Source organism: Coturnix japonica, chromosome 1 (assembly GCF_054131305.1).
Source record: "Coturnix japonica strain WE chromosome 1, WE-NBRP24, whole genome shotgun sequence".
NCBI lineage: Eukaryota > Metazoa > Chordata > Aves > Galliformes > Phasianidae > Coturnix > Coturnix japonica.
Window position 1 is genome coordinate 112,697,911 of NC_140663.1, and position 22,326 is coordinate 112,720,236.

A 22,326-nucleotide genomic window follows, 5' to 3' on the forward strand; every position below is an offset into this window, starting at 1 on the left:
TGAACAGCGCCTTAATAGCAGAGATCGGGCTGACTTGATGGGCATGGCCACCCAAATCTCACTGTGCTGGCACTAGTAACATCCACCACTATCCACCATGAGGAATGAGGGTCTTGCTGGATTTCAGGTCTGACCTTTTGTGGTCTACAAAGGGCATGTCATCTTTATCACCGATAGCATTCACATTGCTTAGGAAAACATATCAATACATTAATTTACAACTTGGTGTAGCTAGACTGACACGTCCTTCCATGGAGTTTTCTGGCTCACAGGAAGAGTTCGCTTTCAGTAGAAACTGAATTCACAGCTGAATTCTTCTGATTGGAGGAGAACAAAAAGAGGAAAGTAGGAGAGGTTGAACTTGAAATTCTCTGTTTGAGAGGTTTAAGAAGTCCGTGGGAGGAAAACACGGGATGTGTTCTACTTGAGCTTACCACTTTAGTCTGTTTGATGTTCTTGATCCGCAACAGTGGCGAGTGAACATTTCTCATCGTTTATAACAAAGGTTTTAGCTTTCTGTGTTATATTGTGCAAATCAGCAATATTTAAGAGCAGTAACAGGTAAGAATAGAGCTTTAACTGAGCCTTTCAAGTGATTCAACACAAAGTCTTTTGATTTGAGTGCCCCTGTGAAGGCTTGCGGGGAAATTTGTCACATGCTTTAAACTTACCCCCTTGTAAGACTAAATATCTTATTGTACTGCTGCTACTGACCCTTGGCACTCAGTGTGGGTGACAGCTGTGAGAACTGGAAGTTATCTCACTGCTAGATACTGTCTTATTCTCACACAGAGAAGAAGGAGGCAAATGCTGTTTTTTTCTTCAGAGGTATTGGCATATTCCCACATCCCTCGCTGCTTCCCCCATAGCTGTCAATCGTGCTGTAAGGTACAGAAATGTACATCCTACCATGCACAAGCTGTTTGGAATGGAGATTTTAAGAAATGAAGTAGGTGTCAGAAAGTAAAACTGGCATTTGTGTTCATTGACTTACAGTTAATTGCCTGACAAAGATCCATGATAGTTTAAGGCTCCGGTGGTAATTATGCATGTTTGGCATCAGGTAACCTTCAGTGCTGGGGAAAGAGGAGGTGAATGTAAAGTGTTGAGTTCTCCTCTTATGTGAATTGAGAGTAGTGCTACCAATGTAGCGCTCATGTGGATGCGTAATAATTAACCTAATTTACAAGCACTGACTGCATTTAAGATGTTATCTGGTGTTTTTCCTTCCCTCGGGTTTCCTACAACTGTCTTGTCGTGAAAGCAGTTCCTCAATGCTTACCTCCTGACCCCTGTGCTGAGTGTAGTAGTTGTGGACACTCTTTACATCATGCTTCCCATGCTCTGCTTTGCTTTGATGGCTCTGTGAACATGTGCCTGTCTCAGCTTTTCAAGCCTGGCCTTCGGAGCTGCTGTGTGGACTTCCTAGAGAAAGCCCTGGGACTACCCATGACACCTCACCAATCATAATGCACTGCATTTTGTCACTCTGTTAGCAGAGACATTGTCGTTCCAGTCCATCTTGACCTTAGTAGGATGAGTCAGAGTCTAAGAATTGCTGGGTCGCGGTGGTTGTTTTTTTAAGACCTCTTTCCATTAATTCTGCATTACCTTGCTTTTCTGTGTTTAAATCTTAAAGCCGTACTTAAAGTACCAAAGAAGGTTTAGCCACACAATTGCTGTTTGACACGGGAAATTGAATAGCTAAGCCCCTGCATATATGTTACTGCCCGTACTCTGCTGGGTAGATTATATAATTATTCTTCATACATTAAGCAACCAATTGCTGGTTTGTGTACATATCTGGGTTCATCCTTTACCAATTTCCCGTGACCGATAGTTTCCAGGAGATTAAAAGAATAGTTGGTTCCTGTCTTTTTTTCCTTTCTCTTTCTTTTAGTCCTTCAGCAAGAAAACTTGTGTGTGTGTGCGTGTGTGTGTGTTTAATAGCATTCATTCCCTAGAGAATAATCTCAGTCCTTGTTTTAGCTGGCCTCCTTCTGAGAGTGTGTTAAATCTGTAGCCAAGATCACAGGCAGCCCTGGGCAAATCATTGGGCTGTTATTAACCTGCCTCCATGGCAACTGCTGCTCACCAGCCTGGGGACAAAAAATGTTTTTATTCTGCTGAGTTGCACAAAAGGTTCTAGTGATGCCTCGCACAAAATGGCCATTGAAAGGGGAGATGCAGCGACGGGTATTTGTGCTGCACAGTTTCATATTTAAATCATTTTACTCTGCTGTGTTAGAAGTTGATGGGCAGCTTAAAACTTCAGTGTGTCGGCCGTGTGGGAATTGAAACGACAACAACAAAAAATGTAGTTCCAGTTTTCCACTAAAACTTCTTAGTTTGGTCAGGTTTAGTTTATGGGCCTTCAGCCTTCATTTGTCATCAGTGTGTTATCAAGCTAATTGCTAAAAGTGGTTGTGAAATAGGCAGCCATCATGGTGGGTTTGCAGTCATACTGTAATGGGTACTTGCTGGCTTGGGGTTGCAGACTGTGACCATAAAGCAGGTTGCCTAGGAAGCTTTCTTTTGGGGAAGAAATCCTGTCTTGCTTCAGTGCTTGTCTGGGTGTCTGGGTAAGACCATCGTAGTGCTTGATGAACATTTGATTTTAGCTGGTTTGGAAAGCTTCCTTTGTTTTAGGGGAGATCTGTCTATCTCTCTATAAATATATTTAAAACTAGCTCTGTTGTCCAGGTGGGGAATCAATTTAGTCTCTGACAAGAGGATGTGCAGAAGCTCTGGTGTTGATTTGGGTGCCCAAACCATATGGATTCTGTTTCATGGAAAGGGGCTGCTTTGGGCTGCTTTTGTTCACTTAGAAGTTGGCTGCATGCAATACCCCTGTGAGCCGAAGCCTTCTGCCTCCTGGTTGAGGCTTGGTGTGAGTGGTTCCTGCAGTTCCAGAGCTGGGCAGCTTCCTCTGCCTCACCCTACAGACTAAATAGGGTTTCCCAGGGCTGTGATCTGACCTGATACAAAGAAGATCATCTAAATATTGTGGTGTGCCTTCGTATTTGAGCTGTTGGGGTGGAACACACAGAGGACAGCCACAAAGACACTATGTGCTGCTGCTAGTGACCTGGAAGAGAGGGGGATTGCCAACATCAGTTTGCTCAAGGATCTCTTGGTTTTGCTTCCAGCTGCTTTTATTTCCCATTTCTGATGGGATCCTTCCATGAATTGATCAGAGATGTGATTGACCTCCTGCCCACCAACCAGCGAGCAGGTGTTTGGTTGCCTGCTCCTTCACAGTAGGACCTGGGAGGCCATTTTGTGCCAGGCTGCAGCCCTGCATTGCCAGACACATCCTGCTGGCTTGCTTTGCCAATAGGCCTGAGCAGGCCTTTAGTGCTGATCCCAAGCCAGGTGCAGCAGTTTTCAGGGTTAACTCTTGGAGATTTGGGTCTGATGTGGAGGCAAGCATAGAGGGAGGTGAGCTGACCTCATGTGTAGGACTCCCCTTGTGCCTGACATATGGCTTGGGGACTGCCATCAGGCACATCCCCCAGGCATCGCAGCTGAGGTTCGCTCTGCAAGGTCTGCTGTCTGAGCTCAACCCTGGACCTCTCTGATAATGAATATGGGAGATGTTTTTTCTGTAATAGTGCTGACTGAGTGCCCCACTGCCATGTCTGTGGCTACTGCTGTGTTTCTGTCCTGGAGGCAGCTCCTGCTGTGCAGCTTCCAGCTATGGACTCAGCTACAAATGTTTGCTCCCATGCAATTACACCTCACCCATAGTTAGCATAGTGACATTTCATAGGTTGTTTCTCTGGTGGTAGCTGCTCTAGCTTGACTTAGACGCTTGCTACTGGCATTCAAAAATGGAGAGTTTTATGCTTGTGACATGGGGTAGGACTCTGAGGACATGTAGGTTCAGCAGTCCCATACCTGCACATGATTTCTTCATGTTGTGCTATCCGGCAGGATTGGCGTGCTACGCCAGGCACGGCATCGAGCGGCGTCCTAATGGCTTGTGCTTTGCGCAGTTGTATGAAATGTACGTTAATGGAGACAGCTTAATGCCGTCACCCTGAAGTAATGAATTGGTATGGATTGCCATTACCATTATAACACAGTTAAAAGCTGTGTTTGTTTCCAATTTACATTTCCCAGCTCTGCAAGCAGATGGACTTTTAGACAGCACGGCTGGGAGGAGCCTGGTAATTCGGCTGCTACGACCTTATTGCAGTGTTTGCCAGCAGCAGTTCTGGGGGGTCGTGCTGTTAACTCAGACTGTTTAGGCAATAGATTTCATTAAAACTATGAGTATGCTACTGCAGACGGTACTCTGGGATCACTGTAAATCCAGTGCATCCTATAAAGCTGGAAACGTGTTGTCTGTGTAATTCTGCTCCATCTCACTGCTCAGTAAAAATTGCTACTCTTTGTCACCCGTTTTCTGTTGGTAGATCTGTATCTGTGTATGGACTTAGACAAAGATACTCAGGAGCCATGGCAGAGTGGAGAGTAGGAGGCTTTGCAGAGCGCCATGGGTTCCACTCACCCTTCATTTCTCCAAAAGACTTTGCAGGCTCGAGTACTTCTCTGGCTTTCTGAGTAGTGCCAACACACCTGGCGCTCGTGTCCTTAATACCAGCAGTGCTGAAATGTGGCGAGCTCTGTGTCAGCAGTTGGATCGCAGTGGACCACTTCAGACAAGCGGCTCTTTTCCATTTCACTGGCTGTCTCATTGATCTCCTCTTGATCCTGTAACATTGGGAGTACTCGGCCCACATTCTGGGCTTTGAGCTCACTATGACAGATCTGTAGGTCAGTGTTCAGAGGATGATGCTTTCTTGCACCAGCTATAGATTTTTGCTTAGTGCAGTGACAGTGTCTGGGTCTTTTATTCCCCGTGGCTTTTACCAAGCAAAGAGTGAATATTCTTTTCCCTCATAATTTGCTTTTTGCTCATAACGTTTCTTTTGGTTTCTCTCTCCTCCTTAGGTTGCTTTGAATGCTGCATTAAGTGCCTAGGAGGAGTGCCATATGCTTCGCTGGTGGCAACCATTCTCTGCTTCTCGGGGGTCGCCTTGTTCTGTGGCTGCGGCCATGTGGCGCTCACAGGCACCGTGTCCATCCTTGAGCAGCACTTCTCCACGACTGCCAGCGACCATGCTTTGCTGAGTGAAGTGTAAGTATGCCTCCCATTGCCGCTGTTTGTGGAGGACCCATTGCTCATCGCAACACCCTCATGCTGAGCAGGTAGAGATGGATTCTCATCTCAGTCTCCATCCCCAAGCATTAGTATGCTTGTTTGTCCAACATCTTCGGGGGGTTTTGTTTTGGTGCTTTGCAGTGTTCACACACAAAGAAGCAGGGTGTATATACTGCTTTAACCCATTTATACTCATTACATCCATTTCAAAGACTTCTAAAATAAGTGCATTATACCTGCTGCTCTGGAGTTACACCTGACTTCTGTCAGCCATCAGAAGGCGGTGATGTGCCCAGAGTGGAGAAGCAGCTTTGTGTACAGGGCAGGATAAGATCCTACACTTGAATTAGATTCCACAAGTAAATGTATTGGAATCATGAGGCTGTTGGTTCTTATTTGCAGGGGTGATCATGGGGGATACTATGGGGGAACAATCTTGGCTCTGATGAAAGTAAATATGGGCTGTGAACAACCTGATCTAGAGGGATGTGTCCCTGCCTATAGCAGAGGGGTTGGAACTAGATGATCTTAAAGGTCCTATCCAATCCAAACCATTCTATGATTCTAAATAAAACCTGAAGAAAAAGTATTCACTGATAACAAAGTCTGAAGGGATTACGGGAGTAGCAGAGAAGTGCTGTTCTCTCTATCACCCCTCAGAAGAAGGTGGATTGGGTGGATATTGTGCACTGGACAGAAAAGCAAGAAAAAAGGAGAGTGCAAAGACTTACCAGTAGCTTAAATGTTTGTCTTTGCCACTGTAACTTTTGGAAATAACCATCAGTGAAATGTTAGGGGCTTTCATGTTCCTGACGCTTTTCAGGGAAGCCTGTTTTAGAGCCTGTGGTCAGCATCCAACCCCGCTGAAGCAAATATCTGTTTCCTTTTAACACCAAGGACCTGAGTATATGGATTGGTGGTTTGGATGCATGCTGTGCTTCCCAGCACCAGCTGGGCATTATGTATCCCCTTTGCTGAGAAGATTTTGCACAGATTTTGCTCATCTTCCCCTTAAGACCCAGTTTTTAGGACACCGATTGAAGACTTCTGTATTAGAGTCCAGTCCAGTGCACTTAATTCTCCAGTTCTGGATGAGGGGCTTCTTTTTGGTCATAGCCTCTCTTTTAGCTCTTGGTAGACATAGACCTGTCAATCTGCAGGTACTGAGCCTGAGACTGCCACAGCTCACCTCTTCCCATCCTCTAAGAGCACTGCAGGCAATGTTTTGGGGCTTCTCTGCCTCCCAGTGCCCAAATTCAGGATCCCCTGTGACCGCATGCACCCCCCCCCCCCCCCTGCTGCTAGACACTGGGTCCTCTGTTGTGTGAAGCGCAGAGACGCTGCCATTAGCATAAAAATTTAGAGCGAAACAATGAGCAGCTGTTCTTAGAATTTGCAAATGAAATTGCAAAAGTAGCCACAACAGGCACCAGCTTTGCGTTTTGGAGAGTTGTTGACAAGATTTCTTGTTAAGGCAGCCTCAGCAGCTGGGGGGTTGTGCGACTCTTATACCAAAGAGCTCCGGCTCTGTTGAAGGCAAATAAGAAAGGCTGGGGAGATGAGGTGACAGAAAAGGGCAAAGAACTTAAGGCCAGGAGGTGTAAATTCAATGAAAAATATACTAGTAGGCCACCATTTGTGGAATTGATTTTTAGCCAGGTTTCATATTGCTTGTTTTTAGTGAGGTGCGTAGTCTTTTAGACTGTTAGTGGCAGTGAAATGAATTCTGTTGTTGTCCCTCAAATGAGATAATTTCTTTATGCTTTGCAGCACAGGTGCGATGGATTTATCCAGTTATTTTGGAAAATAAACATAAATGCCGCTTCACTTCCCACGTGTAATTTTAAATGATCAATATCCTGTTTTGATGCAAGAGGCATGCGTTCTGTCTGGATAATGCTTAACTATGTAAATTGTGGTAATCAGTTTTCTTCAAATGAAGCTAAATCATGCAGGTGTTCCTCAGAGACACGTATCTGTGCTGGCAGCCAGTTTAGGGAGAGTAGTAAGAACTGAAGAACAATCTGAGGAAAGACACACATACATATACCCTTAAAAAAATTAAAGGCAGTATGGGTCTATAAAGTTAATCTTTCTGTTCTATGAATAGCTTCATTAAAAATTGCCATCTCAACAAACATATATATATAAATATATATAAGGAATATAGGTTGTGGAGAAGTTAGTGCTAATGATAACTCTTTACTGGGTGGGTGGTGAGACACTGGAACAGGTTGCCCAGTGAGGCTGTGGAGGTGTTCAAGGCCAGGCTGGATGGTGCTCTGAGCAATCTGGTCTAGTCAGCGGTGTTCCTGCCTATAGCAGGGGTTTGGAACTGGGTGATCTTGAAGGTTTCATCCAACCCAAAGCATTCTATGATTCTGTTATTCTGTGATAAAGTATGATTTCTGGAGACCAGAAGAAATGTTGTATAGAAGATCTGCCGTTCTGGTCCTTCAAAACAGTCAGCTCACGTGCTGAATCTGTGATGAGATTGCTGATATTATAGATGATTCTTTCTGTTAACTGTTCCGGCCAGAAGAATAACACTTCAGAGTGTCGCTGCTGGTGGTAGATTTGTAGGCAATGAAGAGTCTCGTCCAATAAGATCCAAAGGAAGTGCTTATAGCATGTGTTTTGTAGCGTTCCTTTGCACATGTCTAGAGTACCTTGAATGGAAGGATTGGCTGAATGTTTATTTCACTTTTTAACATGTACCTGCATTTAGGGGAGCTTAAGTGTGACTTAAGGTGCTGAAGTGGTCTGCTTGCTTGGAAGTACCTTCATGGGCTGTGGAGAGCTTTCCTCAAGAGCACTCACTGCAGACAAGTGTCACTGAGTGTACAGACGTCTGCAAACATGCATTAACTGGATTTTACAGGTGGAAGTGGTGAACTTCAGGGACTGCTTCTTTCCCCCGAGCCCAGGGAACCAGCACAGGGCCTAGTAGATCAGCCAGCAGAGCAGCCCCAGCCTTTTCTGCCTCAGTGCACTCTCCCCATGCTGGAGCTTTCAGACATTCCCCAAGTCCGGCATCGATCACAGGAAAGCACAGCACCATGGTGGAGGCATGAAATGGAGACCTCCAGCTTATGACTAACAGCACTCAGGGCAGGAACCACAGCACAAACAGGAGATGCTCGAGCAGACACAGGACTTACGAACATCAGCAGGGCATGCCTGTGGCAGTGGGGCAATTGGTGTAGCAGCCTCCTGCAGCCTACTTGCTTAAAATGCATCAAAGAGCTCCAAACTGTGTCTCTAAAGAAGGAATTGTCTCATACCTGTTACAATTAGGGAGGACTTGCTTTGTTTAAATAGGACTGAGATCTAATTATGTCTTATTTCCTTTTCCATTGTAGAATACAGCTAATGCAGTATGTAATTTATGGCATTGCATCGTTTTTCTTCTTGTATGGAATAATCCTCTTGGCAGAAGGCTTCTATACAACAAGTGCTGTGAAGGAGCTGCATGGAGAGTTCAAAACAACAGCCTGTGGCCGCTGCATCAGTGGAATGGTGAGTAGTGCTGGAAGTGGGAACATTTGCCATTGCTTTCTAAAACCCATCGGGCTTGGCTTGACTCCTGTGTTTTTGAACCACAGTGTCGTGCTGCTGCCTTTAACTCCTTATGGGTGGGCAGAGCCAATCCCTGCTGCTGATCCTTCTTTGAATTTTGAGGATGTTCAGTCAAATCCAAACTCTTTATGTTGACTTTCGGGGTGCTTCCAAGGCCTCCCCCTGCTGAAGCTGAACTCACTGTTCATAACTCAATGGAGGCTTCTGATTTTGGAGCGCTCAATATGAGACAGAATTAAAGTTGCACTTTTGAACATGGCATGCACTAACAGTGGTAAGGGCAGACTGTAAAAGGGCTGTGGTTTGCAGAGCTATTTAAGTAGCAGACTGCAGTGCCTCTGACTTCCTCGGTCTGTTCTACATGAGGATGTCTGGATCCTTCAAACAAACAGCAATGAATGAAGCTTCACAACGTCACGGCACTTGAATCAAATATTTCCATCTCGCTTTTGCAGATGGCAAAAGGGATAGAGGCATAATAATCAGTCCTTTTTTACAAAGCTGGAACACTTAGAGCCTTCAAGTCACAAACCATTCTTCTCTTCAGCATTCTTCTGTATTAGCACAACATTTTAAACAAAGTTTAACTAAAAATAAAACTTCAGATTCTCACCCACGTTGCCCCCCAGGGCGCACTCTGCGAGAACAGCAACGTAACTGTTTCTGAGACGGGATTTCAAAGCTATTGCTGCAAATCTGAATTCAAGGCTCGTAGTTCTGGAGGAAGATAAGCAGTGTGACAGATTGCCCATGGGAAAGTGTGGGTGAGAAGAGCAAAGGTTTTTGATGCGATTGTTGCATTTTAATATACAGCCTATATCCTGTACTTTAAAAAATATGTGCTTTCGGACGGCTAAATACAAAGAAGATGCGTGTTTATTTTCATGAAGGTTAACAATTTTCCGCTGTGCTGTTGGGTGCTTATTGAGTTTTTCAAGAGCTAATGAAAATAAGGCTTCTGATCACTTCCCAGTTAAGCAGCTATTCTCCCCTCCTTTTTCTTGGAAAGTATCTTCGCCGTGGAGCAAAATTATGTCTAAAACAGCGTTTTCCACAGATGCAAAATACAGTGGAAACATAGACATGTGCGCATTCCATTACTGTGGATAATTGCTTCTGCAGTCGGATAGTTGTGCAAGCACATGATTGTCAGCTGCGTACACAAATACCAGTGTGACACACAGAAAATCACAAGGTTTGCAAGCAGGAATAATATTTTCGCAGTCTGGTGGCTGCAGCTGGGTGCACACAGCAGCTTTTGGGCATCTAGTGGTTTTTCTGCCAATTTGATCAAGAACTTCTACGTTTTCCTCAGCGGCATCACTGAGCTGGGGGCAGTCCCCTCCGAGTCGCATAGGATTATTACAGGAGACAGACTTCTGACTTGACTGAGCTGTTTCTCCTGGCTGTGGTAGCACACAGTAACTGTTTCCAACAGTTTATCTCTATTATACGCGAGGTCGATTGTGCTTTTTCCTAGCTATTGCAGGAGTTGAAGGCTTTGTGTTCTCCTTCTCATGGACATTTCAAATACACAAGTGCAAGCCCACATTTTGCTCATAGCATAGTTAAAGAAATCCTTTAAACTGATCCACTTGGTTGATACTGAAAGCCAGTGAGAGATCTGGTGCATGGCACAAAGCGGGTTATTTCGGTTCAGTGGTATATAAATTCAAGGTGAGCTGTTTGGTTTTTGGGGTGTTTGTCTTAGTTTTTCAGGTCCTTCCAGCTGCCCACATGTCACCTTCTTTCCCTATAAAGCCCAACCAAATGCTGAACCACTGCTATAGGATCTCCAGCCTTGTTTGGTGTGGCTGGACACACCTCCGAGGATGCAGACTTCCTCCACTGCAGGATATTTTTTCAGTTTGGGGCCAGGCTGAGAGAATTCCTCTGCATTAGAGCTTTTCCCATCCTTGCTGCACTGGCATACAGGTTTCATATAGGAGTACAGTGTCTGTTCTACTGCAAAGTGAAGCCTTCGCAGTACACTTGGAGTTAAATAACAGCAAGAAGGTGTATGCAAGGTGTAAAAAAGTTTCCCTGCTTTGCAAGTTGATTCCACTCTCTCAAGGAGGGGCAAGCTCGGAGCTGATGCCAGAGTTCTGAGTAGTACCTCACCATTAAACTTAACATGGAAGAAGAGGGAAGAGAGAGGAGGTCCAGTGGGAGGAGGAAGCTGGAGATTACCAAAGCAGTGAGTGCCATACCTGGTAATCTCACCAAAGAAAATGCAGGTAATTTCTTTTTTTTTTTTTTTTTGGAAAAAGAGAACACAAACCAGCAAATTTCAGTGGGAAAATCCATCATCTTCTCTGAGGTGAAGTAAGTAATTTTCTTCTTGGCAATGTGTATTAGATCAACTCCAGCTTTCTGATTTGTAATGAATATAGTGTGCTTTCCAAAACAGGTATTCTCATTTGTTACATTCAGAATTGATTCCAGTAAATCAGGGAGCAGAGGAAAGCTCTGTAAACATTGATTCACTCTACTGTTGTGATTTGCAAGTTGCATGGAAGTGCTGGTATATTACAGCTAACAAAAACCAATCTTTATACTGACTCCTGTTGGCATTCTTATTGGTTCTAGCCTACAACCAGCATCCCTGCCTCGTGGAGCCTCTTGAGAAATGAATGGGCTGCTCACTCAGGAGGCCACGCTGTTTGTTCTAGCAGCCTGATGAGAAAAGAAATGCCTGAATTACTTCCTCAGTAGTGCTGAGAGCAGCAAATTATTTTGAAGCTAAGGTTGTTCACACAGGTGGAAATAAGAGAGTATGTTAATGGAAGTTAAATACCTTATTACTCAATTTCTGAAAGTGTGTTTAAAGACTGTATCGAAGCATTTTTAAGGAAAAATCAAGTATTCTTTTCAAAGAGCAAATATGAAGTGCTTGTTTTTTTTTCTGCCCAGTTTGTTTTCCTCACCTACGTGCTTGGAGTGGCCTGGCTCGGGGTCTTTGGCTTCTCTGCTGTGCCTGTCTTTATGTTTTATAACATATGGTCAACTTGCGAAGTCATCAAATCTCTTCAGATAAACATGACGGTTCCGGGAGACCAGATCTGTGTGGATATCAGGCAATACGGTACTTATTCAGATCCTGATTAAATGCTTTATCCTCTCTCCTTGGTCTGTCTTCCCTAGTTTTGTTTCAGCTTCATCAAAGGAACCAAAAGCAAAAGCATCTTGTATCCCTGAATGTGTTATTGCTTTTCTAATTAATTCAGATTACATTGATCTCTTTCCAGATACAATCAGTTCAACTGAACTGGCAAGTCATTTATCTAAAATGATTCTGTAGCAGTTTCCAATACTATAATATTAGGTGTAAAAATAGATCGACCTCAAAGCAAACTGCTTAGATGCAGAGCTGAGAGAGAACCAGATTCTGTTTTCTTGAACCTATTTGTATATATTTTTTCTTAACAAAAATTGTGCTTTAACAATTACTTTCAGTTACTTTCAGACAGGACAAGAGGGAATGGCCTCAAGTTGTGCCAGGGGAGGTTCAGGTTGGATATTAGGAGACATTTCTTCTCATAAAGAGCAGTGATGCAATGGCACAGGCTGCCCAGGGAGGTGGTGGAGTCGTCCACCCCTGTAGGTGTTCAGGGAACATGTGGATGTGGCACTGATGGATTTGGTCAGCAGGCATGGTGTGAGGGGCTGCTGGTTGGACTAGATGACCTTGGTGTCCTCTTCCAACCTTAATGATTCCATGATTCTCTGAGAAGCGTAAACCAGCAATGAGCAGTCTGCCTCAGATAGTACTAAATTTATACTGATTTCTGATTACTCACAGAATTGGCTTCTTGTGATTCCTTGCTCCTTCCGCTCTGGAGGCAGCCATAGCTGAAGGCCTTCAACTGTATATTGCAGTTGCAGGGAAGAAAGTAGCTTTAAAGTGAATCCCGTGAAGTCTTTTCTTTCCAGACGCCACACTGTCCTGAGATAGTTCAGGTTATTTCAAACTCATAAGTTCCTGTTGACTTTTCTGATTTTCAGTCGTGTAAGAGAAGTAATAAAGAGTATGTGAGGGTATGGCAGACCAGACCTTCTTGTAGCAGCTCTTGCTTATTACTTTTTTACCTATTTGATTGAGTAGAACTTAACCTTGTAAGGGGTGGATATCCTGAATGGTGCCAGGTGTCTCTAAGATGCAGATTATTCCCTTCAGCCCCCAGTCAGGGAGCAGGCAGCTCCAGTCTCATACTGGACCTGAAGTGCATAAGCCAACCATTTGGCTGCCATATGGGAAAGCCACATCTGAGAACACAGCTTGGCAGGAAGCCTTGGTACAAAGAGAGAGCGCAGTATGAACAAGTTTATTTCTCCTGCCAATTCAAAGCTGTGCTGGTCAATGTGTGGATGCCCAAAATGGGAACGCAACTGGAAAGTGGGAGGATAAGATGAGAAAGGAACAGAAAGCTTGTGCCGATTCCTAAGATTAATGATTTCTTTTCCTGTACTATTTCAGGTATTATCCCATGGAACGCTGTACCCGGCAAAGCCTGCGGTCCGATCCTGGAGAACATCTGCAACACGAATGAGGTAAGCAGACGCCCTGTGGGCGCCTTCTGCCTCCAGGTTGCTAAGTGGAGCATGGGGTAGTAGCTAACCTGATGGCGGCTTATTCAGGAAACCAATACTAGTAGAGTAAAGAGATTGATTTAAACAGAATATTGAAAGTATGCTGTATCTGTGCATCCAAAGAGTGAGTGTTTTCTAAATACTCTGTTTTTTTAAAGCTTTGAACCCTTTGCTATGGAGACAGCATGTTTTTTATTCTTTACAATAGCTGAAATGTGTTTTATACCATCCACAGTTACTTTAATTAAAGTGCTTTAACATCTTTTTCTCCCTAGTTCTACATGTCTTATCACCTCTTCATTGTGGCTTGTGCTGGAGCTGGTGCCACTGTCATAGCATTGGTGGGTAGAAATTTTTACCTTTTTTACTGTAAAATGTGTTCTGTTCAGGCTTAAGATGCTTTAAGGCCAAATTTTGTGCATCTTTAAAATAGTGATACTGCACAGAAAGGAGGACGAGCTGTAACCATCTGGTTATTTGCTGCTACGCTTCGGTCATTACCAGTTACTTCTGCTTTAGGAAGTCATCTTAACCCACCTACCCTATGCTTAGAAAGAAAACTTCTTCACGTGTCCTTTTAAAATCCCACTTCTATCCAGTATTGGTGCTTTTATGTCCACCATTTCTTTTCGTTCTTGTAGATTATGGAGTCAGTAGCTTGTATGCTATTCTTATGTCTGCCCCAAGCGATTTGACCTGTCCAACCTTGCAGTGCCAAGTCCAGGTGTAAGAGTCCCTGTTCTTTGGCAAAACAGCCTTAGGCCTGTTTGTAGATTCTACTCAGGGGATAAATGGCGAGCAATTTATCTTGCATCTTCACCCTGGATGAAGCTCCAAATAGCATCTGTTGTAAAAGTATCGACAGTTGCCCAAGTGGGCTTGAGCCGTCACCTTGCTGTGTCTTACTCTCCTGTATTTTGTTCTCTTCCACCAGCTGATCTACATGATGGCTACTACATATAACTATGCTGTTTTGAAGTTTAAGAGTCGGGAAGATTGCTGCACTAAATTCTAAATTGTATAAGCCCAGTAAAGAGCTGCATTGCGTAGCTTGAAAAAATACCACTGACACCCTAGGCTAAAAGTCTAGCTTTCTGAATTTTGTTACAGTAATTGTAAATAGCTTCAATAAGCCTCATTTAGCTTATCAGATTAATAAAATGACTTCTTGTATATGAACAATGATGTGGATGAGATCTGGCTATTCCGTCATGTTGAGAGGATTCAGTTACTGTAGGACTGTTCATGAATTGTTCTTCTGAAGATGGGATGTTTTCATTTGATGGCTCCATTTTGCTTTCCAATACTCATCTCTAAAACAAATTTTCTGGAACAGAATTACTCATTTACTCTTCACCATGAACGACAACTTCAAAAACCTTGAGCGTGCTAAATATACACGATACAGAACAAAAAGAGTAATAAAGCAATGCCAGTCTCTTTTGGCAGCAATGAGAAGCTCCAGTGCTATGAATTAGTTAGCTGTATTTCTGGTGCGTGGATGATTAAGTTGATGATTTTCTTTTCCTTCATTTCCAAACAATTGCCAAATGGCTCCCTCTGGAAGGCGATACATCCTGTATCAACTCGGCGTCAAACAATCACACTCTGGTTTTGGGCCCCAAGCTAGTAAGAAATAACATACAAATCCTTTGTTGTTTGTGTGGCTTGCGCTTTAGTAACTGATTTCTCGGTAGCCAGATCTCAAAAATGTAAGTATGACTGCACAGGAAGCAAAACCATGCATAGAGCGTAGAGGCATTTTTCACACTGTTGGGGGGAATAAAGGAGAAGAGAATCAGTGTTTTTCAGATGTAGATTTTTTGTTGTTGCGCGAAGTGTGGGGAAGAGAAACTGGGAAGAGATGAGTTCACAAAGTAGAAAAAATCCCCACGATTACAAAAAAAAACCCAGTTGCTACATGTAAGAGTTTTCACCTGAAGTCAGACTGTGGGAGTTTTAAGATGTATTTGTAGCGGTACACGATCAAGACTTCTTAACCCAGAGCTTGCATGCTTTTGCTTAGTTTTGGAGCGGCGTTTTGTTGTTTAACTTTTCCATGTGTTACTGTAGCCTTGTTCACCTGAATAAAACCGTTTACAGCTTCAGACTTTTTCCAGGGGGAGGGTGGAGTTCACATCTGCTCGTTGGGGGTAAAGAATTACCAGGATCTGGGCTTGAACATACCTAAGCACCACCGCCTTAGGAAGCAGTTTTTCTGAGCACCTCCTGTTTGCAGATGACGTAAATTGCCACATACAAACAAACGTTTATTTTTCTCACTTCCCCCCCATTCTGCATTTTAATTGATCCCTACAACTCTGTAGCTCATTTAATTACCGTGACACTAACTTCCTCTCAGTTGTGAATAACCACCCTCAATATTAGCATGCAGAATTGTAGAGACCTTTGAAAATAGCCTCTGTGCTTGTTTTAATAACAGAATGCTTATTAACGTAGAGTAACTTTTATTTGGTCGTTATCGTAAGGTGCGTCTATTAATCTAACTAGCAGCTTGCTTTGCCTCTTGACATGCTCACTAGCCATCATGCTCACCCTTCTCTTCCAGATCCACTTCCTCATGATACTGTCTTCTAACTGGGCCTACTTAAAGGATGCAAGCAAAATGCAGGCCTACCAAGATATCAAAGCAAAAGAAGAGCAGGAGCTTCAGGATATCCAGTCTCGGTCAAAAGAGCAACTGAATTCTTACACATAAATGGTTGCCACAGTAATTCAGCAGAAGAATTCTGTAGCTCTGACAAATCAACAAATAGCTGCTCTGCAGTACAGATGTGTGTCTACCAAACAAAATTATAGAGAAGTGTAAAAGCTTCACGTTCGAGCTCCTGGAACACGTTCGTAGGGAAACCTTCCCATGGGTAATCTTCCATCCTTTCACACAGAGAATGGAGGTTTTATTCCAGGCATTTTAAAAGGCAACACTTTGACACAGTGAGTGTCACACAATGAGTGACCAAATTATTCTTCTTTGAGACTTTTGCTATTTACTATTATTTGACATGCAGCATGAAATCCTGCACAAAACTGTGGCGGTTGCTCCAAACCAGCAAGCAGTAGGGATCTGTGCAGCTCTAAGACACAGGCACGTGTAAGACGCGTGATTTAGGACCTTGGTTTATGTACCATGTATATGAAGCTGCGGCTGAATGAGATTTCTGACAGCAGCTCGCGCTCATTTGAAAGCACAGCTGTTGCAGTATTTCCTATGTAAGTTATAATAGGGCACTCCCTGATCACGCTTTACATGGGCCACAGGAACAGCCATCTACTTTTGTGCCACACTTTTTTACAATGCAGCAGTCGCTCCCCTGTGCTTACCCAAGTGTTGCGCAGCTGTCCCGAGTCTTCATCTTTCTTTTTATTACCTATTTACTGGAATGTAGATGCTTGGATCTGGATAATGATCCCCTTCTTTGAAAATAAATGTCAGCTTTGCCTTAATATTTATTTTCTATAAATGTCTTAGCATTTATATAGCGGCAGGAGACCATTATCCTACATTGCAAGTGAAAAGTGTTACCTTATTAAAATGATGCCGATGTGACTATTCCAAGTGAGCAGATGATGAGAAAGCTTGCAGAGTTCGACACCAACAGTAACAACGACAGCCATAAAAACAGAACACAGGATGTCCACCTTTCTCTCTCTTGGTGCTTAGCAAATTTATAGTCAGTGCTTACGTGTTTTCCTTTTTACAAATTCATTAGCACATTGAGAAAACATGGTGGTCAGAAAACGACGACATGAGCTGGTGCCATCTTAAAGTCATTATTTCCCATAGAAGTCTGCCTTCTAATCAGTGTTTTATTTCAGAAGCTTTCAGTGATATCTTGAGTATTAGTGATGGTATAATTGGTGTTTGTTCTATATGATATATATATATATAAATATATATATAAATGTTGGGGGGAAAAGTTAAATACATCATTTGTTTGCGGGGGGAGGTGGGGGGGTGGGGAAGAAAAAACGAGTATCTGAGTCATACCCATGTTATGCTGACGTGTGGTTTGATAGTTTTGACTGCTTGCTGAGTGTAAGTCAAAGGAAGCACAACATTTCCTGAAGCTGGAATTAAAAGAGGCATTTGGGGGGGGGGGGGGGGAACGAGGGGGGTTGTTAACTGCAAATATGATTTCTTTTCTGTTAAACATTGCAGTCTGATTTGACAGTTTGAAAGGGGGGCAGAGTTGGTCGGTGTAGAGCAAATATGACAAATAGCCTAGTGTATGTTCTTACCTGTTGCATGAAGGAGACATTTCTACGGCAATGCAGGTGATGTTCTAGCCCAGTGTTTGCATAAGGGTAATAATGGAGGCAGTGTCTTAAAGCCTAATTCTTTTCTAATTCAGTGTAGCTATTACTGGGAGTTTTTGAAGTTTTGTTTAAGTAGTCTAATATTTTTATGTAAAGAGCATTAAATTTTGCTATGTATAAATTTTTGTAACCTAACAGTGAATCAATATTTTCTATCAGTGCCAAGGGCTTCCTGTAGTTACATCCAAGTGTTAAAAATAAATATTTGTAGATAATAGACAAATACTCGTGGTATGCTTATTTTAAACAGACCCGTAGCTACCCTCTACTAGCGCACCTGTGTTATTATCTTGATCTGAAGTGAAGCACATTCTGTTCATTGCTATCCATTTGGTGATGTATGGCAGGAGGCTGCTCTGTAGGTGTGTGCTTCGGCATGGTAAGGCAGTGAGTTTTCCAAACGTGGAGTACCGCTACTTGTTCCAGGTCCCCTTCCTCACAGCAGGCAGAATGAAGCTGTTCCTGTAAATCTGGCAGCATACAAAGTTAGTTTAGCCCGTAAACGGTTTTTAATCTCAGTTTCAGAAAGTAAAGTTTGCCTCGTTTATGGGAATCCGCATGAATTCAAGGCAGACCTTCAGGTTTTGCCCCTGTCTTCTGTCAAACTGGGCTTCATGTTCTTCTAAGGTAGGGGAAGATAAGCAGCCTCAACACACTGCAGGTTGCACCATACGCTGCCACCCAGAATTACCAGAATTAATTTTTAATTAATTATTAAAAATACTGTATTATATGCTGTAAATAAAGTTTAACAATCTTGCCTATACTCTACCTACAAAATGCAAAGCTTAAATAAAGATGAGTCAAATAGCATTTTTATCTGAATCTCTCCATTCTGGGCTGCTGAATACTAACACAGCGAGACGTGAGATAAGGCTGCTTTAGAAGTGTTCACTTCTCCTGCTGCAGCAGGCAAGTTAACGTGGTTCTGTCGCACAAGCCAAGGGTCTCCACCAGATGCCTCTAAAGCCACATAAAAGCCTAAGCATAACAAAAAGTTTGGTTATCCCACTGCCCTGCAGTTGGCAAGTGGTGGGGAAGGGGATGGGAGGGGAGGAACAGCACCTCAAAAGCTGTAGAAGGCTGTAGGGATTCAAGGCCAAAGGCCATTCACCTGGACACACCAATTTACAGCTTCTACCAAGCACAGGGGCTCCTCCAGCATCACCAATGCATCAGGAATCTTGAGTGCAGTGACTGAAGCAGTGGGACTCCAGCATCAGCTTTATTCATTTATAACTGCACAGCCTGAAATTTGCGGGCCTAGCACTTACTACGACTTCCTTCACAGACAGAAAGGTGTTTTAAAAATGTTTTTATTGTAGTTAAAAACAAAGACCCAAATCAGTTGCTGTTGATCACCAGAAGTTGTCGTCATCGTCTCCATGAGAAATGCCTGCAGCACTGTATGCGGGACAGAAGGGGAGGAAAATAAGGTATGAGTCTTAAGTAGCTTCTTACTTTAAATATATGTTTGTTTTAAAGCAAAAGTTAAAAGTTCAACACAATTTAAGAGGCTGCACATAATCACTGCTTTAGTTGAAGTCCATCTGTGCTGCTCCTGTGAACTGAGAGTAAGCAAGCCTTTAGCAGTGAGATCTGGGCCACCTCCTCTGTGCACTGGCACTCTCATATAATACTTCTGTATTACTGACCCAGAACATCCAGGTGTAACTCAGGAGAACCAGTGAACAACAGCACTCCAAAGGGACAGATAACACTGAATCATATATATAGATATATAGATAGATAGATAGATAGATAGATAGATAGATAGATAACATGTATATATAACAGAAGTAATTTTTTAAGCGCACTCCTTAGATTTCCTTAGATACTTTTTCAGTTGTACACCTTCAAATAAATCAAAATATCAGATTGATAAGAGAGATTTCTCTCCCCTGTCATGGAGATATTTTTCCCCTATCAAAGAACTAAAGGCAACATGTCTTTATTTATTGATCTCCAGAGGTAACCCACAGTAAATGTGGGACATGCGCAGGCTGCCAGTAAGCTCTCTGACACAGCGTGTGAACTAGTTTGTCAGAAGTCCATGATGCTTCCAATAAATCAAAGCTGAAGGCAATGCAAATGATAGACTACCTGCTAGGTGCAGCACAGACACACTTTCATCGGGTCACTGCCCAGGAAGAATCCCTCAGGCTTCAGTTCTACGTAAAGAAACTGAGACGCTGCTCAGTTGCAGGTGAAAGTTTTAATTGCAACAGCCATTGAAACAGATGATGGAATGTAGGTTCCTAGACTTCAACTTCACAACTTACCTGTAGGAAAACTGTGAGGATTCTCCGCTATTGCAAGATTTTTACTTTTTATTACAAGTTTGTTACTTTTTATTTTGCTTTTTGAGAGGTAGATGCCTTCTTAGCCCTAATTCACGCCATATTTATGTACAGAAGCAGTTAGAAGAAACATGTGGTCCTTACCTGTCGTCTTTCTCGCTAGATGTGATTCCCTCCATGAGCGACAGGTCCTGTATTTCTTCCTTTTTCGAATCCTGGCAGCCAAGAGGAAAACACACCTTCTGTAACTGATTCTTAAATCAAGGCTTAAGGGAGTAATAATTGCTCCTGCTCTTTAGGGCACCTCACTGAAAATAAAACTCTCTGGGAAGAGCCAGCTCATTTCTGCCAATGAAGCGCTGCATGTAGAATAATGGAGCTTTGGAAAAACAGTCTGGGATAATGACTGAAAAAAGTATGCAGCAGCTTGCTATCAAAGTCATGTTCCCCCATGTGCTTGCTCTATCAGGACACAGTTTTCATTCTGCCAAGCTGCATTCTGTCACAGAATCACAGAATGGTTTGGGTGGGAAGGGACCCCAAGGATCATTAGATTACAACTCCCCCCCTGCCACAGGCAGGGCTACCAACCGCCATAACTAATACTAGACCGGGCTGCTCAGGGCCCCATCCAACCTGGCCTTGAACACCTCCAGGGATGGGGCATCCACAACCTCTCTGGGCAGCCTGTGCCAGCGCCTCACCACTCTCATAGTAAAGAACTTCCCCCCAACATCCAATCTAGACCTTCCCTCCTCGTGCTGTCAATATGGCCAGCTGTGGTATTGGAGCACAAACTGACCTTCATAGATCCGAACTGCTGCACTTTGATTAGGATTTCAAAACACCACATTTAAACACAGGATTTTAAAAACTGAAGGCAGATTTATGTTTAAACACAGTCCCAGTACCTAAATAAATTAATTTAAATACTTTGAGGGCCCCTTTTAAGAATAATCACCTCATGTGCCAGTTCCTGCTCTCTCCTCTGCTGTATTATTTTCATGTATTTTTCTAATGGGTTTGGAGTAGAATCCTTTACAATTTCTTCAGCATCAGAATTATTGCTTTTGCCTTTTTCTCCCTTCTCTTCTTCATCAGTTTTCATTGAGTCCTGGATCAACTTTAAGACAAAAATAAAGAAATAAAATTAAATACTGATCAGGTCAAAAATTACCCGGACACCAAAACACCTACAGGGCTTAATGCTAAACTCAGTGAAATGTGCCAAATGTAAACAGCATTACATTTGCTACATGCAGTTCAAGTTGAAGCGTCAAATTCAAGGAGCATCGTTCAAGAAAACCCTCTCTGTCTGGATGCCTTGAAATGCTGTGAGGACTGAAATCCCAGCTTCTTGTTATGGCCAGAGAGCTGGGCTGAGGTGGGCAACTGCATGCAGACCAAAGAAAATGAGCTGACACAGAGAGGCTGTGTAATTTAGTGAAGTGCATTAACTGAGGTCTTGGGTGTGGGAAAAGGAAGAAGAAAGCAGGGTGGGGGAGCAAAAAACTGAACACTATTTCAGTATGTGCTCAACAGCTCAAAAGGATTTAAACTCCCTATAGTCTCCTTTTAACTTCTGCTTCTCCACAATCACCCTAGTTAGGGTAGTTACCCTGGTGAAGGCTAATGAACAGATGGACACTGAGATGTTCTGGTGATGTCACGCAGCAGCAAGTGCAGACAAGATAGATGACAAGTGTATCACTTGTTCCGTTACAGTCTGGTGACATTTGCATTCTCGCCATGAAACTGTATGGACACGAATCATTTACACAAAGAATGGAATAAAAAGCATCCATTTCCAGTGGAGAAGTTACTTGGTGTAACAAGCTCTAGCTTGGATGATTCAAAGCTGGATGTGGCTCTGGGCAGCCTGGTCTGGTGGTTGGCGATTCTGCACATAGCAGGGGGTTGAAACCAGATGATCACTGTGGTCCTTTTCAACCCAGGCCATTCTATGATTCTAGCAAGATCCTTTGTTTAGTCATACAAACACATTAAAGAACTTGGCCTCTACTACTTTCATCTAAATTAAAAGAATAAAATCTTTTTCTAAAATAATATGGAAGTACAAAGCCCCATTACTAATAGAGATTAAAACACTGAATCACCGTCTCATTCTTCAGCTCTTCTGCTTCATTTTGCTCCCTCTCCCCAGTTCCCTGTTGTTCTTCCTCTCTCCTTTCTTCTCCGGCCTTCCTCTCCTCTTCCCAGCGTTTGTCTTCTGTATTTTGTTCTTCAGTCTCTCTTCGATCCAACACAGCTGTGAAAAATTATTTCAGCCTCTCTGATATGATTTATATATACACTTTTGTAGTCTACTGCAGTAGCATTCAAGTAAGT

General features: G+C 43.1%; 2 protein-coding genes across 16 annotated transcripts in view; one reads left to right on the top strand and one right to left on the bottom strand.

Annotated features, from left to right (window-relative positions):
* GPM6B (glycoprotein M6B) overlaps window positions 1-17,900 on the top strand; it is a 97,504-nt gene extending 79,604 nt beyond the window's left edge. For 6 of the 12 annotated variants that reach the window (XM_015848376.3, XM_015848404.3, XM_015848358.3 and 3 more), the window contains 6 exons: window positions 4,960-5,146; window positions 8,533-8,689; window positions 11,663-11,834; window positions 13,227-13,300; window positions 13,615-13,680; window positions 15,909-17,900. In XM_015848376.3, the coding sequence (XP_015703862.1) occupies window positions 4,960-5,146; window positions 8,533-8,689; window positions 11,663-11,834; window positions 13,227-13,300; window positions 13,615-13,680; window positions 15,909-16,058 (806 nt within the window). In that variant the 3' untranslated portion in view covers window positions 16,059-17,900. Of the gene's footprint in view, window positions 1-4,959; window positions 5,147-8,532; window positions 8,690-11,662; window positions 11,835-13,226; window positions 13,301-13,614; window positions 13,681-14,273 lie in introns of all 12 variants that reach the window. The other 6 variants (XM_085550624.1, XM_015848386.3, XM_085550644.1 and 3 more) reach the window with 2 other exon arrangements.
* A 1,077-nt stretch (window positions 17,901-18,977) lies between these two features.
* OFD1 (OFD1 centriole and centriolar satellite protein) overlaps window positions 18,978-22,326 on the bottom strand; it is a 28,779-nt gene continuing 25,430 nt past the window's right edge. For all 4 annotated transcript variants that reach the window (XM_085550544.1, XM_015848299.3, XM_085550540.1 and 1 more), the window contains exons 19-22: window positions 22,095-22,246; window positions 20,939-21,100; window positions 20,122-20,192; window positions 18,978-19,081 (exon numbers count right to left, since the gene is read on the bottom strand). In XM_085550544.1, coding sequence (XP_085406670.1) covers window positions 19,036-19,081; window positions 20,122-20,192; window positions 20,939-21,100; window positions 22,095-22,246 — 431 coding nt within the window. In that variant the 3' untranslated portion in view covers window positions 18,978-19,035. The remainder of the gene's footprint in view (window positions 19,082-20,121; window positions 20,193-20,938; window positions 21,101-22,094; window positions 22,247-22,326) is intronic.